The sequence below is a fragment of the Pagrus major genome, chromosome 19 (genome assembly GCF_040436345.1).
Source record: "Pagrus major chromosome 19, Pma_NU_1.0".
Taxonomy (NCBI): Eukaryota; Metazoa; Chordata; class Actinopteri; order Spariformes; family Sparidae; genus Pagrus; species Pagrus major.
Window position 1 is genome coordinate 5,583,519 of NC_133233.1, and position 16,798 is coordinate 5,600,316.

A 16,798-nucleotide genomic window follows, 5' to 3' on the forward strand; every position below is an offset into this window, starting at 1 on the left:
ACTTTACAGTTGGCCCACTGCTGTGTACCTGTGCAATTTGCCGGGGTAACAAACCACACTGAATTACCAACATTTTAAATCTTTTATCAACCTAAATCTGCTCTTATTACTTTATAAGATAAATTGTCTCAATTCCAAATAACTAAACCTTCAATTAAGTTTTAACCAGCCTGTCAACTTAAAGTTTAAGGACCTTGTCACATAGCATTTAAAAGTTTGAAGCAAAACCACTTAATTTCTGTGAAATGACCACAATAGGTGGATTCCATTGCAAGGCCAAAGTAAATCTGCACAATTGTTTTGCATTGAGTTTTACTTTAGTGACCTTTGCCATTCAAATTTGAGCTGTTGACCATTATTAAACCATCTTGACAGTGGACGGTTAGGCTTAAGTTAAGTCCACAATGCAGAAAGTTATTGTAGCTTATAGCTGCGTTATTGGAGTATAAACTGCTCCACAAAAGAGACAAGTTTTTAGACGGGAATAAGAGAAAATATAGAGGAAAAACGTGTCTTTTGAATAAATTGTGCGAGTGAATTCTCACGTTTTCTCCCTTGTCTGTAACTTTATTGAATGAAATGACACAGCCCTGAGAACAAAATGTCAGGGAGAGATGATTGCTCAGATTACAGTTATTCAAAAGAAGCTTGGAAAGCGATTGTCATTGTCTCTCACCATCATATTTCTGAATTGCTAGTTTGCAGAGCACCAACTACTGCAGCATGGTGAGTAGTCACTGTGTCACCAGTCTTCTAGAACCACATATTTCCTGGAGATGTACGGGTTAATTTCCCTGTACCCCTTTTTGGTGTGACCTGGCCTTAATACAGAAGTCCTGACATGCTGTGATTAATCAGAACAAATGAGTCAGCACGAGACAGGAAATAGTAGGAGTGTCACGACTCTCCCAAATCGATTTCAATCAGATTTTTGATCAAAACTTTTATTTTTCTGCACTGACAGCTACACATTGTCAGACTATCGCATCTGGGTTCGTAAAGCTCCACAAATCATTGATTTTATGCCAGAATTCAACAAAAAACACCACTCTGCAGTGATTCAACAGGAGACAACATAAGACAGAAATTGAGTTGTTGCAAAGTTCTGTTTCTCAGTCTTCATTCGTCTTTGTGCACACGATAAATGTTTGGAGGTGCAGCTGCAGACTACCTGTCAGCTCACTGTGCCGTCTTGAAGCTGTGGTTTTGTTTCCTTGGGATGCGCAGAGGTAGGCTAGGGTCGAGAGAACAATACTGGGAGAACCTCTGATCCTGCTTTTAATTTAGCTGATTTCAATACGTTTTTGATTTAGAATCAAAATTGTGACAGCTTTAGTACTGACAAAAGATGCTACATTCAAGGTACATTCATAGGTCCATGTCTGCTTCTTGGGGTGCTTCTCATTCCCACCCTTCTCTGTAATATTTCTTGAGTGAGTGAGTGAGTATTGAGATCTAGCCTCTCATTGCTGAACTTGCTGGGAATCCACAACAGGTGGCCCATAGTTTCAGGCTTTTACACGAGCAGTGAGACTGGTTTATGGGGGAAGGAGGGTGTATGTGTGTGTCATTTTAGCTGTTCTTTGCTTTCTGTTTCTTCCGCATAATTTAATTTGAGACTGAGCTGCTTGTATTCTCATTGTTATTCATGTTAAAGACATAATTAGCTTATTGTCACGTAAGTCTACTGTTTGTAGCCATCGTCTCACCTAATTTCTGATTCTCCATCTGTTTTGTAATGCTTTTTTTCTTAAGCCTCTCTGAGTGAGGCTTTAGTTTTAACTTGAGTCCCCCAGCAGGCAGGGTGAAGGCAGAGTAGGCTGGCAACTGTTGGGGGGATGTTGAGACTTAAACACACACACACACACACACACACACACACACACACACACACACACACACACACACACACACACACACACACACACACACACAGTGTGATGTAATGCAGACTGTTAAAGAGTGACACGTTTCCTTTTGGGCTTGCTGTAATCCCAGGAATTGAAGTTAATCCTCTATCTCAATTTGGACATATGCTCAGCCCCTGATGCTTCTTTGGTTACCACACTGGGTGTTTTTGTGTCTTAACACATAGAGTAAGTATTACAGTTTGATTGACATCCACTCCAGTCTTCTTGTGAATGGTCCCCCATTTTTTTGTAATGTGATATAACTGTAAGTTTTGACCTCAGCTTCAGGTTAAAGTTGGATTTGTCAGAGCAGAGCATTACCATTGACAATTGAGGCCCAATTCCAGGAACACCCTTTGCCCCTTCCACTTAGCTCTACCGCTGCATTCACAGGATAGGGTGTCCCAATTCTCACTGGGATAGAGTGGTAGGGTGAAGTGTTAGGGCTACATGGCCCTCCAAATGGAGGTTTTTCAGAGGCACAATTCAGACAGAGGCTTATGAGAAGTCTCTGTTGTTTCAATTTATTATTATGGAATAACATAATCGCTACTAGTTTGCCGATGACTTGGTAGCTAACTAGCTAGGTAGCTAAAGTTACATTGTTATACTGATTTGTACATGACAGTCCTACATTTTTGCGTATTTCAATGTTGCAGTCCCCCGTTTGATAGCATATGACACCGAAAATGTAGCTTAAGTTTGGCAGCAAACTGCTGAGTGGTACTTGGTACCATTATTCTAATATCGGTGCAAACTGGCAGGGGAGTACAGATGTTCTTTTTTATTTGCAAGCATCCATGCTTTTCTATCTCCATCAGGTAAATGGCAAATGACCCCAGGTTGCTGGAGGCTAACACTTTCTCAAAAAATCTCAGAAATGGTTGCCATATCTTGTCAAACTTCTGAATGGAGCCACGTGTTATGTATTTTAGCCTTTCCAGTTTAAGGTGAGACATGATGTCCCTAACCCACTGTGTGTGGGATGGGGGTGCTGTCGATTTCCATTTAAGGAGGACTAAGGTGTCGGACTAGGAGAGACGAGAAGGCCACTGCCTCTGTTTGGGAGTTAGGAAAGGATATGCCTTCCCGAGCAGTCCTGAAAATGCTAATAAAGGGTTCAGGAGTGATTTCCTTTCCACACATGTAACAGAATGTCCTAAATATGGAAGACCACAATGACCCCAGTACTGGGCATGACCAAAACATATGGAAATGTTTGGTGGGGGCTTGATGGCATCTCACACATGTCGGGTCGACGTCTGTGTACAGCTTGGTTAGTCTACTTCTATAGATGTGTAAATGGTGAAGGACTTTAACCTGCAGCAGGTCGTGGCATATACAGATAGAGGATGAGTGTACCAATGTAATAGCAGAGTGCCAGGCCCTATCAGAAATCTCTCCCCCAGATTCCTCCTCCCATGAAGTTTTTCAGTGGTTGACATATGAGGGTCTTGAAAGGTTGTCCCATTTCATAGGGGGCGATTTCAACCACTACCCCCTGTAACTCTGTTCTGTTCTGAGGGGCAAGGGGGAGCTTGAAAACAAGGGGTAGGGGTAAAAATTGAAATTGGATTGAGCCATAGTTTCTTTGTGTACAGACAGTGTTATACAGTCTTTGTGCTTCACACCTTTGATACCTTCACATAAAAGGCTTTCCTCACTTCAGAGCCTGAATGACACTCCACTGAATCATGAAATCATTTCATCCTCATGTTTTATCAGTGTCAAGCCGCTTTTACAGCCTCATCAACACACACGGGGCACGGTGCTGAGGAATTCCTGGCGCAGTCCCTCCCGGCTATAGCAGCCATAGTGTTTCTGTAGATTACAGCAAGCATCAAAGGCTCTGCCACATCTGTGATCATTGTGGAGGTTTTTATGCCTGTGTCTGGAATGACGAATGTATTGAGGCACTTGGGCTTTTCTAGGGGGTCGCCCCTGATGGCCCACATGCCACTACATATAGGCTTTGTGAGGTGTAAAAGGAATACAGGTCTGGGTTGTGGAGAACTCTATATGTTGGACCTGACAATAGCCTCAGACAGCTGCCCCTGAGGGACAGATGCTTGTGTTATTTTCACACTAGCAGCTAATTAACCTTTACTGTTACATCTGGTTTTGTTTCACATTTCTGCATAAAGGGGAATTCTGGTATTTGTTAACTTGGTGTTAAAGTTTTGACCTTTTTGACTGTTAGTCATGATAACATTTTACTTGCCACCTGCATTGTAGAGATGTGGGAAACAGGCTCTGGTAAAAACATTGATGCAAAGAGCCTACCGAAGCTTTCCCTGTAGCATGCTGTAGCAAACTGCTTCACAACTATAACACAATTGCTGTTGCTACAACTGGAGTCTTCATTTATCATACAGATGCATTCATTACAGAGTGCAACGTGTGTACTTTTTATTTTTGCAACTTTGAAAACAAGAACCATCTCATTATATTTGCTACTACCTCACAGGCATGCACACATGTAAGATGGATTAAGAACCACCATCAGTTCTGCAGTCAGTATGTCTGACTCTTCCAAGTGGTAATATTTAAGATGTCAATTTAGGATATATACTCCTTACCACTTCAGGCATTGCTGAGTCAGCATTATGGTTAACATCTTCTGCAATATCAACAGCATATGGAATGTAAGTAAGTATAATTTCTCAAGTACTGTACTTACGTACAATTTTGAGGTACTTGCACTCAACTTGTGTATTTCCAATTTCTGCAGCCTTATACTTCCATTCCACTACATTTTGGAGGCAAATATTGTACTTTTACTTCACTACATGTAGTAACTTTAGTTACTTTGCAGATTACATGCTGCATCAGAGCCAAAGCAGCACATTTGTCAAATAATTTATTTGATCTGCAATCAGATTATTAAAAGAAAAATAATCCGATAATCCTGCTTGGAGCTATAAAGCATGAGTTTATACTGTGTTAATTTGCCTGAATTGTAAAGTAATACAGGCCAAGAAATTCAGCTCATGCCCAAAATATTTCACATTGCAAGAAAAACATTTTAATATCCTATACTTAAAGAAAGGACCCACAGTCTGGTCACCTGCTGCTGTCTGGCAAAAGATGCAGAAGTATCTGATGCCGTACCACCAAACTACAGGGCAGCTTCTTTCCTCAGTCTGTGGCACTACTGAACTCCTCAACACTTTAGCATACAATTTTTTTCTAGTGAAGCAGAGGGGACTACAACTTACATTTCGTTGTACAACCCTGTTGTGTAGAATCACACCTTTGAACATTTACAGCACCACTTAAATGCAAATGATGGCACTTCTAAGTAGCCCAAATTATTCTGAAATGACATGACACAACGTGCCAAGACAAGACATGTAATGAACACACAGAAAGGGAGTGAAAAGAAGGAAACATTCAAAGTCAAATTGTGTGTAATTTATGTCCTCAGTAAGTTTTAGCCCAGGGTTTATGAGGCTCATTCAAAGCCATTTTTGTAGCACATATATGTAGGTATAAGTGGGAGAATCAGCTACAGTTCTTCAATTCTTAGAGACAAGACTTCACTGAGATTCATTTTAGATTTTTAAGCCCTGTGGACTCATTGCTACAGTAGCTATTAGAGATCACTGAATAATAATATATTACTGTTTCAGTCAGTACTGTAAAGGATATGTGTGCACAGGATTTATCCAACCATTGTCTTAAACTTTGAAATATCTGCTAGAATAGTTTCGACCTAATCTTTGGGTCACTGTCAAAGGAAAACATGATCGGCTCAGATTACCAGGATTATCATTCAAGGCTTGCAAGGAATGAGTGGTGTTTTCACCAGCCATATTCCAGCCAGCTGAAACAATACACGACCATCCCCAAACACATCCAGGCACACCACCCTCTCCAAATAAGCCTTCTTTCTTCTCCAATGATGTTTTGCTTAAGTAGGGGGGATTTAAAGCATCAACCAAAACATCCTTAATAAGGACTAACAGATCTGTAATGGGTGGTTAGGGGTGGGCTGCCTCTGGGGAGAGGTTAGGGGTTTGGGTGGAGCAGTGGGGGAGTTGGGGGCCTCACATGGCCCTGAGGTGAACTCAGAGGACGGAAATGGGACCACATGTTTGTCCCGAAATTGCACAGCTCTGGCCACTATGAGGTCCGAGGGCAGCCAAAACCACACGTTTGAGGTTTGGAGTCAATAAGTGAGGCAGACATTCCTTAAAGGGACGATCCACAGAACTCACATTCCTCACGAGACTGTTTATGATGCTTAATACCCAATAATGCCCTTTTTCTTGCTAATGAGGCAGTATTTCTCTGGAGGCAGGTGTTTATGTCACGTTTTGCCCTTGTTTACTGACTTTGGCCATTTTCCTAATTGACACCAGACTTTATTATGTTAGATTGTTAACTCTTGATTGAGTTTAATCACATAGCTTGGTAATAGTGTGTTTGTAAGGTTTGGGGAATGTGACAGAATGTTTTCTCTGTCTCTTCATGCTGTCCCCTATCTGTATTCATAGCGGTGCTGCCCAGCGACATTAATGTGTTTGGCTCCTCCTGGCATTGTCCCAGCTGCACTGCATTGCAACCTTGACGTGTGATCAGACTTTACAGCGCCCGTCTCAGTGACACACGCAGTCACTCCTCCATTAAACCCTTTAAGCCATGACCTCATACACAGCACATAGACTGATAGTTGGGAGGGAGACAGTCACTGTCTCTGGATGTATGTGCTCTGATGATTTGTGTGTTGCTGTTTCCGGGAGTGGGCAGGGGGTGGGATTTTTAGGGGTGCTAGCGTCCTGTGTAGCCTAAACTACATAGATCACTTGTTATTTAATGTGATTCAGTCAGGCAGGCAGATTATTGTTTTCTACACCATTTGTCTTCTCAGTGGAAGTCCACTTAATTAATGTGAGTCTGTGCCAAGGACCTGCACAGAGACTGGCTGCTTCACCTGCCTCACAGCACTGTGTCTGTTCATTAAAAGCTAAAACTGAAGGTTCTGCTGTTGAAAATTGGGTGAATGAACATTATGTTGATTATATGAACATGACTAAATGTTACACTCTTCTCTTCTGTTCACAGGACTTGGGAGTGAGACCCCCATTAAACTAAGTAATCCACGATTGCTACAGAAGAGAGCTCTGAGGTAAGATCTAAAAAACGTGGTTTTCATTTCTATTGTTTCAGGTGCCTTTGTCAAAGACCTAGTGGGTAAGATACAGTTAGAAACTAAAAGATAAGCTCACTTTCCTGCTTGGCAGTGTCAAACCTCCCTGCTGCAGCATCAGTGGGATAGTTCAGCAAACATGTCGTTGGTCGGACGTCAAATACTGTACAGTACCTGCTTGACATGTTTGCCTCCATAAAGAAAGTTCTTTGCAGTGTTGGGCACAGTGACACCCAGTTGGTGCCAAACTGTTTGGGTGTGGCTTTGACTCAAAAACATTGTGCATGTAGAATTACATGTTGGAAGATTGCAGTCATGAAAACAGATGCTGGTTTAATAAAAAAAAAAGATCTACGATGTGTGTGTATATCAGTGTGTTCACAACTCTGTGGTTGCTGGAATGGGAAGAACTGCAAAATCATGTTTTCCCAGTTCTTGACTGTTTCCTCATGAATAATCCCCTGGAAGTTTCTCTCTACACTGTATTATAACTCTGTGGTTTTGAATCAAATCCATAAATGATTTCAGAATTTTGTGTGTATATGTGTGAGGCAGAGGGTGTGACGATGGTAAAACTGTCTCATAATTTCTAGATAAATATTTGGGAATTGAAGACTTGATGGTAATGTACAGGTTGAAAACCAAATGTATTGTAAGATGATTAATCACTTGTTTTGGAGCTTTATCCACAAACCATTGGCTGATTGATGAGATTCTTGAACATCATTCAAATTTATGCTGCTTCCAGCAACATGTTTTTAATGATGTGGACAACAGTTTGATCAAATTGAGATTGATTTAGTGAGCCCCTTCCACTGTTGGACTATAAACAATCCTGTTTCCCACAGCTCAGCCCTGTTTCAATAACAGTTGGTATTTTTCCTCGTCCCTCAGCTTCCAGAAAGAATTCTCCTTCGACGAAAAAGACGACCCAGCCAAAAGCACCAAGGATATAGATGTTAGTCTCTTGGCCAATCTTCCTAAAGGTGAGTAAGGGTTTTTTTTTCTTTCTGTCTGCTTGTGAAAGGCCCTCACAATGTCAACCTTCCCAGGGTTTTTGAAAGTCACTGTTGTGCAACAGCAGCCTCTTTGCCAGGTGGCTTCATGTCAAGATTAGTCTGAAACCAGTTTTTTTTTTACAAGTGTAGTGCAGCTACAAGTATAGTGCAGCTCAAATATTGTTTGCTGCTGCACTATTTTCTTAACAGGTTGAAATCATTCAAAAATGTAGGTCGAATAAAGAGATATGGTCCTGTAGAGGTTTGTGGATCTTTCAAGACTCACTGGATGGTGAAATGAAGTGTTTACTGAGCCACTGAAGGTCGCTTTTGATTAGATTTTCACAAGTTTTGATTTGGGCAATAAGAAAGAATGTGCAAGGAAATGAAAATAGTTCCCTATTACGGAGCTGTAATAGTATTACGTTTTTTATTCTTCCTTTAGTCTCTGAATTGAGGAAGCGATTTGAAAGCATCACCACAAGCGCAAGTGACTGGGAAATGAACAGGTGAGAAGTTGTTGATACATGGGATTTTTATTGATGAGGGTAATATTATGAAGGATGATACCAAGCCTGAGGTTGACTACTGCTTGTTTATTGTCTCTGTATAGAAAGGAACGTATCGCTCGGCGGCTGGAGGGCATAGAGGGTGAGGTGCATCCGTCTCTGCTGCCTAGCTTGGTGGCAAACCGCCTTCTGGAGGAGGACACACCACGATACACCAGGGCATCTGACCCCTGTGAGCCATGTGGTGGTGAGAGAAATACAGTACTTAAACTATTATTTGATTTTTTTCTGCAGTCCTAAGTGAATAACTGACTTGTGTCCTCTTTGTGTCCTCTAGTTACAGTGCAGCGGTATGGCATGGAGGGTTTTGAAAGCCCAGACATGCAGCTGATGGCTCCAGAGCGCCAGTCCAGAGCTCGATGCAGACCTGACCCCCAGTCCTTCATCCACACAGAGCCTGTGTTCAGCTCAGGCTCCACCACCAGTGCCCCAGAACTGGAGTCTAAGGCTGAACGCATCGCCCGCTACAAAGCAGAGCGGCGCAGGCAGCTGGCCGAGCGCTATGGCATCTCTTTGGATCAGGAGCCAGAATTGGAATGTCCCTCCCGATACACTCACCCCCGGAAGGAGTCAGAAGGCTCAGAGAGGCGAAGCAGGTCAGAGTCGGTGGGGGAGGAAGACCGGGACATCACCCTTAGTTCTTACACTAGTACATCTGCCATTAGCCCAAGGGTGGGACGCACTGCACCACAGCAAGGTCACCCCGACCTGGGGTATGAGATGGGTCGTAGCAGGCTGGACTCATTCTCAGAGAGGGAGAGGCTGATGAACCTGGAGAATCAACGTCGAGCTGCTCATCCTGAGCCACCATCCTCTTCCTCATACATGGATGTGACATCAGTGTCCTCAGCTGCCTGGGTGCCCGCCAAGGACTATTCAGTCACAGGGATGCCACCTAGTTCACCCAAGCTGAGCAGGCACTCTTCTGTCTCCTCACCCAAGCAAGGAGTGTCTCCTGGGGACCTCTTCATCGAGCAGCAGGCCCACAGCATCCTAAGCAGACAGGGGTGAGTGGTGTTGATCACTGTTCCTTTTGGATCCCTATTTATCTGCCAAGTAGTTTATTTTTTCCTTGTTTGAGATCTCATTAGCAGACCACTCCCTCTCTAGTGCTCAGACCCCAGCTTCAATTCAAATCCATTCATACAAAGTTCAAGCATGGTTTCCATGTGGCCAGAACAGTGCTGTATCATTCTCTTTCATGGATGGACTTGCTGTGACAGCATTATCCATCAGACTAACTCTCCCTCCCAATACCTATGTCTCTGTCCCTTTTATCTGCAAATTCCCAAAGCAACTAGCCAGGCTGTTGCTATTTTGTTAGGAAGATCTATTAACAAGGCTGTTTGGATGAAGTAAACCTCTGGATTCTGGCTCGTAGGAACTCGGATCAGACTTAAGGTTCTGGGCAAAATGGTTTGCGGACTCATTAGGGCCTGTAGTAGTAAGAGATTACAGTCAAAATCTTTGTACCTCTCTCACTGTGAGATGTAGGTCCACATTTTTTTGGTCACAACCAAAGATATCACTATGTTTCTGTCATGTTGATCATGTTTCGTCTGGACCTGCCCAAAATCACAGTGTATACTGACCTTAAAATAAGGCACTGATAGCCCAAAGTATTGCTTCAAACAAATACAATTTATATTTTTAAAATCTAATTTTAAAAACCCCAACAGACAGCGGATGTTTATTTTCCTCAATGCTGTCTTTATTGTTGGTTTTATCTGCTGCAGAAAGTAAGTACTAAGGAGTGTTTTGGCTCCACCACTGATACAGCACAGATAGTATCAGCATGCACGCTGCTATACATCTCTCTTCTCCATTTCTGATGTAACAAACAGCTGGCCCAGCCCAGGTCTTGACCAGGCTTTGACCAGATGAAGATGATTCTACACTCGACTATGCTATCATTCCCATTCCTATGTTCGTGTCTGCATCATCCTCTTTCACTGTTCACCAGTCCCTCTCTCAGATTTCAAGGCTTGGCCAGAGTGTGTGTCTGTGCTGCAGGCAGGTTGTTGTGTTACCGGGTGGCTCAGTGTGACGGTCGGATCTCTGACCCACAGCTGGGCCTGATCAAGATCCACAAGGTCAAATGGGAAAGAAGCACGTGGGAAAGTGTCCCTTCTACCTTTTCTCAGGGTACCTGTGGGCCCCTCAAAATTCTTTGACATGACCTTGAGTTTCAAAGTTAATTTGTGGCAAATCTTTCACAGAACAAGATTATGTATCCCATTAAATCAAAAATAAAGCAGTCCTTGATGTACATGAAGTCTAGATCAGAATCAAACATGCTGTCAGAAAAACAGAGCCCTCCAACAGGACTTCTTCTTGATTGAATGTGGCACTTTATTGTGGGCAGTATGACCTTAAAATAATATCCCAATATTTTTAGGCTGTATGGCGATACATGATAGTATTTTTTGAAATGTCCTCAAAAGCACTTCATAAATACTAGGACTGGGCGACATAATCAAATATCACAATATTATATTGATACTACGACAATATTGTTGGGATGATTATTGGTATTTCATAAAATGTTAAAAAATTACATTTTTGATAAATAATCATCAGTAATGTGGATATATTGACTAAGTGGGTAAAGACAAGTATTAGAACAAATAGAACAGTCTGGTAAGTTCAGAAAATGACATCACTTGACTGTAACGCAGCTTCTAAAACCAGGAAAAGACAACACTTACGCCATATCATGATGAAGCGATACCTGGAATCTCAGACGGTATCTCAGTCTCATATCACGATACCAATATACAGTATATTGTATATATTGCCCAGTCCTAGCAGTTAGACAACATTTGGTGATATTGGTTGCTGCCATGAACTTGACCATTTGAAAGCAATAAAGGACAACATGTGACATGAATGTTTTACATTTTTGTAAATGTTTTTCTACATTGGCTAATTTAGAGGTAGACAGGAAAAAATGTATGAAACCCAACACAGGTTGATGGCTGGGATACGAATGGGATCAGAGCTGATACTGAATATGCTTGGATCCATTTGGAGCTATACCGGTGTTAAAAATATTGACACACAGACCCAACATCCGTTGCAGTTAATCTGACTGAGTATAATTTAGAACCGGTCCAGCTTGAGTCCTCTTTTTCTTTATTCATTAATCAGGGACATTCTCTTTGATTTTGTTGAACCCAGGCCTGTGCTCAATGGAACTGATTAGGCTACCTGTATTTCTGCAGCATCAGCGGGCCAGCCTGACTTTGGTTGTGGTTGAGTGGGATGGCATTTCCCCTGAATATCTGCTTCAGTAGATAAGACCTCAGTTAGACATGTCTGACTAAAATGAGCCTCCTCTCTTGATAAAGCAGGTCAGTGATAACCTTTAGGCCATTTGAGGGGGGTGCCATCCCCCTTGTTTGCAAAATGACCAAAATGCATCCCCCCTTCCATCTCTTAGTAGCAGGGAGAGTGCAGGGACAAAGGGGTTGTTGATTGATTGATCCTTTATCTGACTGAAGTTTGGACAAGTTAGAATCTATAACCCTGACTATGGCTCTGAAAACATTCATCAATGAATGAAAACTGGGTCTATCCTCCCAGTTAGATATCAACAAATCACCCACTGCTGCTAACATAGGTGCTCTGTGGCCAGATCTGATCTCACATCATATTCTGTTTTTCTAGTCATTGCTCTTATTTTGACAAAAATTTCAAAAGAAAAATACAGTTCATATTTTATTGAGTGTGCTGTCTCTCCCAAAACCACAATAGCAATGAAATCCTTCAATGGGGAGTTGTGCTTGTATTCTTAGCAGGATCCTGCTGGTGGCCAAGCCTATTCTCACTCTGGTCAAGCTCAATGTGAAGTCAATGTTGTGTGTAATGTAGTGGTGTGTGTTCCAAGAAAAGAGGCTGAATACTGAATCTAGACTGTGACCCACCCACCCACTCACATGTCTCCCATTGGGTTTCCATTGGTATAGTACTAGGGCAAACCTGAGCACTGATTGGTTCCTCCAGACTGATGCTGAGGGCGACACCCATTCTCTCATCAACTGGCCCTCAAGGTACACCCAGGCTGGTTGTGTCTCACCCCAATATCACCTGCCATGTTGCCATTCAGCCGGACTTACCAAAGCCCATCAGCTCTTATGAGCGGTGCTTCTTGAACTGTCAGAACAGAACCCAGTACTGTTCTTTTCTCATCTTATATGGTTAAACCTCATTTACAGTTTGGGTCCTGGGCTGATGTTCAAGAACCTCTGCTCTGAGAGTATGCTGACATCACATCGTGGTCATCCTCATTACTTCAAGCTCCTGTTCCCTTTGCTCCGGACCATAATTTCATTTAACATCCACATTTTGCTGTGTTCAGTTTAACCACCGAGTGAAAACAAATGTTTGAAGGAACATATGATGTAAAACATATTAAGGATACATAAGGTGATGGTATTGCAGTACTGTTCTTCTCTTCCTAGAATAATACCGACCGTTACATGAGTGACTATAGGTTTGAGGACAGTTAGCACCCTCCACTTTGTTTTTCCTCAACCATCTTCTTTTTTCCCTGCCACTCTCTACTTATCGATTAAAAATCTTGATGCTAGGTGCCATCTTAACAAGGGTTGGGTATCATTTGAGATTTTTCAGTACCAGTGTTAGTACAAAACAAGTTTCAGTACAGATACTAATATTAATTTGTTTTACTGAATCCATGACATTATATTTCCAGCTTGGAACAATCGGGACATTGTGAATTGGATTTTAATTGATGATACCCAGCTCTATTTGCAACGTCCTAAGTAGCCCAAACTATTCTGAGAATATCAATGCCATGCCTAACCATGACTCACAGCTGCTCTGCTTGAATCGTGTTAATACAGGGAGTAGAATAGAGCAAAAAACATCTGATCAAGCATTAGATTTCAGCTTTCGATATTTATATAGTTCAATGTTTTTGGTACTTGATTCTATGTACATGCTCATTTATGGAACATTGCTGAAGTTTGGTACCCAGCCCTAATATCAAACAAGAGATGTGCAGACGGGCATCTCAATTAGAGTACGAGATGACTAGGGTGCTGTTTGTCTGCTCCTTTCATCAGACCAAGTACAACATTCATATTGATGATTGTAAGAGAAATATGCTGTGTCTATTCATATCGTACAAATGCTAACCAGCCCTTCTTTTCCCTGAAGAATCAGAGTTAGGGAGAGGCTTGCGAGAGAGGAAGGCCGCCAGAAGAGCCCAGAGCTGGGAAAAGTTACAGAGAACCCAGCGTACTGCAGACAATTTCAATACCGCAACCAAAATTCTACACAGTACCACGCAGACCCATTGGGCCCCCACCAGGCTTACTCCCATCCTCACCATCAACCCCAGCCTCAGCTCACCCGACCTGGGCCACTGGGAGGACAAGAAGTTGGTGGATACCCCAGTTACCTGTCCATGGCATCTGGTCCCTCATCCAGAGCTGGGGAGCAGCAACAGGAGGAAGAGACTGAGAGGTCAGGTGACGTGAAAACAGAGGGCCTTCTGAGGAGCAGACAAGCAGTTCTACCCTCTGAGATCCGCCGCAGGGAGAGGAGCACTGAAGACCCACGGAGAGGAAGGAGGGAAGAGGAACTAGGAATGTCCAGGGCATTGAGTCTCAGCCAGGCAAGGGAGGCTGAGGCAGAGGATCCTGCAAGAGAAGGACACCGAGGCAGAGCCAGGTTGGATGACGCAGAGCACATCTACTGTCTGCAAGCATCAGAGAGCAGGCCCCGAGAGCATGAAAATGCCATCTATAGCCACAAAGGGTTGGCTGCCACCCACATCCAGCCCAGAGCAGCACATGCAGGCCCAGGAAACTCCACCTCCATCACAGCGCTGAGCCGCTCGGTGTCAGATACAGGGGATCCACAAGCGCCTGTTCAGAAGAACCTGCAGCACCAGGCCCGTGACCACCGAGAGGTCAGGGAGGGTGAGGGTTTTGGTAACAAAGAGACTCAGCAAGACAACCGGATGTCGGTGGCCCAGCTCAGACATTCCTACATGGAGAGCACCACCACCCCACCAACCAGCCGCAGGAATGAGCTGTAGGTGGCAAAGTCAAATGCTACTCACTGGCTGGCTTCTGTAGATCTCACACTGATGATTGTTAACTAACATCGGCTGGCTACTGAATGACTAATAAGCGACTAAGGCTGGAGTGACATTAACATCGAGGCATAGTGATCTGTAGAAATGGCTTTCATGCAATAATTGCCTAACACAAAGCTTCCTATGATGTTGTGACTTGCGCTGTTACTGCCTGGGACCAGTGAATGTATGCATGCTTTTAACGCGAATAAGTCTACATGGTCTTCCTCATATACTTGATGTTCAAAACTAGGGGTGTGACTGAATATTCAAACCTTCACCTCTGCTTTGAAATGTTTTTTTGCTACCAGTCCCTCTCTATCTCTCCCTCACGATGCTGTATTTTCTCTTTCCATTGGGTACTCTATCTGTTGGTCCCTCTCCTTGGGGGGCTCCTCCAGTGGGGTTGAGCGAGACAGGGCACTCACAGACTACGAAGCCCCATGGAGAGGGGAGAGGGACAGGGGGCGTAGGCCCCGGCAGTATATCTGTCCCGGGGAGAGTAGAAAGACCTCAGAGAGGTTTAGGACGCAGCCCATCACTTCTGCTGAGCGCCAGGAGACTGATAGGTACTGCTCTGGACTCAAGAATGCATGGGTGCACGTGAAAAATGCTGGAAAATGTCCATGTGATCATGCATGTCAAGGAAATCATAACATAGTGTTGATCTTTGTGAGATTTGAGGCAGAGAAATGTTGATTCCAATCAGGATTTAGTTCACTATACCAATTAATCATCAAGTATGTCTTCTTTGGTGCACAGTAAATACTTCTATAGTATGGAGTAAGTTCTTAATCAGATTAATGCAATGAGCTGGATCATAGTTACCACAGACCAATGGGCGTGACACACAAACACACACACACGCACACAAACACACAGGCATGTACACACTCACTTTCTCCTTGATTTTGCCCCTCACTCAAACTACATTAGCAAGCAGGGAAGCTTAAAGGCCAAAGGTCCATCTGATTGTGCCTTGGCAGTGGACATCACATGTGACCATACCAAGGAAACATGAATTGGCCTTTGTTGGTAATCACTCCCTGAGACCATGGAACTGAACAGACTTCTGTAATGCTGTCTAATTCTCCAGCTTAGTCTGCTTTACTAGACCCTTTCCCTTTTTCATTTCTTCTCCTAACACTCGCTGTCACATTTCCTACATACCAGAAATGATTGTTTTTCTCTGCATCTCACCTCTACTGTGACTAGCTAGCTCTTTCTTTCCTCTCTAACTGCTCACCACTCATTGATTTCACTTAGTGATACTTTATTGCATGGATACTAGTAGCTTTGGCTAATTTCGTTTTTTTTTTTGTTTTTTGCACTTCTGAAGGTCCTGTGTGAGTTCAGATCTCGCTTCAACTGAAGGTAAGTAACTTGGCTTGGTAATCAACCTCCAGCTGCACAGTGTTTGATATCACGCTTACAGCAGGAAATTTGGAGCAGTTTAGTTTGTGGCTGATGAATATATTTAGTTTTGTGGTGTCATGTCATGAGTTAATCCAACCACAAGCAAACATTAACACTATATTTAGGTTCTTTAAAGGGTAAGAATGTCAATAAAAACTGACTGGAGGACTTGTAATTTGCAGAGTTCCACAGCTCTCTGAGTAAATTGAATTTCATCAGTCTTCTGTCTTTGGATGGGCTGAGTTGCGAGATTATGGTGATGTCAAAAGCACCCAATTAGGTTTATGAGACTTGCAGGGTTTCAGTGTGTGACAGGCACTGCTGCCATTCAGGCGTTGTTATGTATCCCACTGGTTTTCTTGCAAGACCTGCCGCAATTTGCCTTTGTTTAGGTGTTTTTGTTGGTTGCGTTCTCTACGCTTGACTCAAAATATTAACTCATGTAGCATGGTTATGTCGACTTTTCTTGCGGTTCTGATAGGGTGGTTAATGATCGGTCTTCTGCTGCTCCTCTCAGGGTAACTCATCCTCCATAGCTGCTCTTGGCTGCCAGAGTGTCTCTGGGCTAGGCAGAGCGGACAGGCTGGATGACCACAGGGCAAGGGTGTGGGCAAGCATCCCACAAATGTCCCGTCCTCTTTTTG

General features: G+C 43.1%; 1 protein-coding gene and 1 long non-coding RNA gene across 4 annotated transcripts in view; both read left to right on the plus strand.

Moving 5' to 3' along the window:
- Positions 1 to 7,981, plus strand: part of LOC141014633 (uncharacterized) — a 50,609-nt gene extending 42,628 nt beyond the window's left edge. Inside the window, exons 3-4 of the long non-coding RNA XR_012180505.1 lie at positions 6,978 to 7,041; positions 7,957 to 7,981. This is a non-coding gene — a long non-coding RNA (uncharacterized lncRNA). The remainder of the gene's footprint in view (positions 1 to 6,977; positions 7,042 to 7,956) is intronic.
- Positions 7,982 to 8,029: 48 nt separating this feature from the next.
- Positions 8,030 to 16,798, plus strand: part of svila (supervillin a) — a 46,023-nt gene continuing 37,254 nt past the window's right edge. Inside the window, exons 1-7 of one of the 3 annotated variants that reach the window (XM_073488507.1) lie at positions 8,030 to 8,048; positions 8,506 to 8,569; positions 8,674 to 8,816; positions 8,907 to 9,636; positions 13,814 to 14,695; positions 15,140 to 15,307; positions 16,078 to 16,112. In XM_073488507.1, the coding sequence (XP_073344608.1) occupies positions 8,562 to 8,569; positions 8,674 to 8,816; positions 8,907 to 9,636; positions 13,814 to 14,695; positions 15,140 to 15,307; positions 16,078 to 16,112 (1,966 nt within the window). In that variant the 5' untranslated portion in view covers positions 8,030 to 8,048; positions 8,506 to 8,561. The remainder of the gene's footprint in view (positions 8,049 to 8,505; positions 8,570 to 8,673; positions 8,817 to 8,906; positions 9,637 to 13,813; positions 14,696 to 15,139; positions 15,308 to 16,077; positions 16,113 to 16,798) is intronic. The other 2 variants (XM_073488508.1, XM_073488509.1) reach the window with 2 other exon arrangements.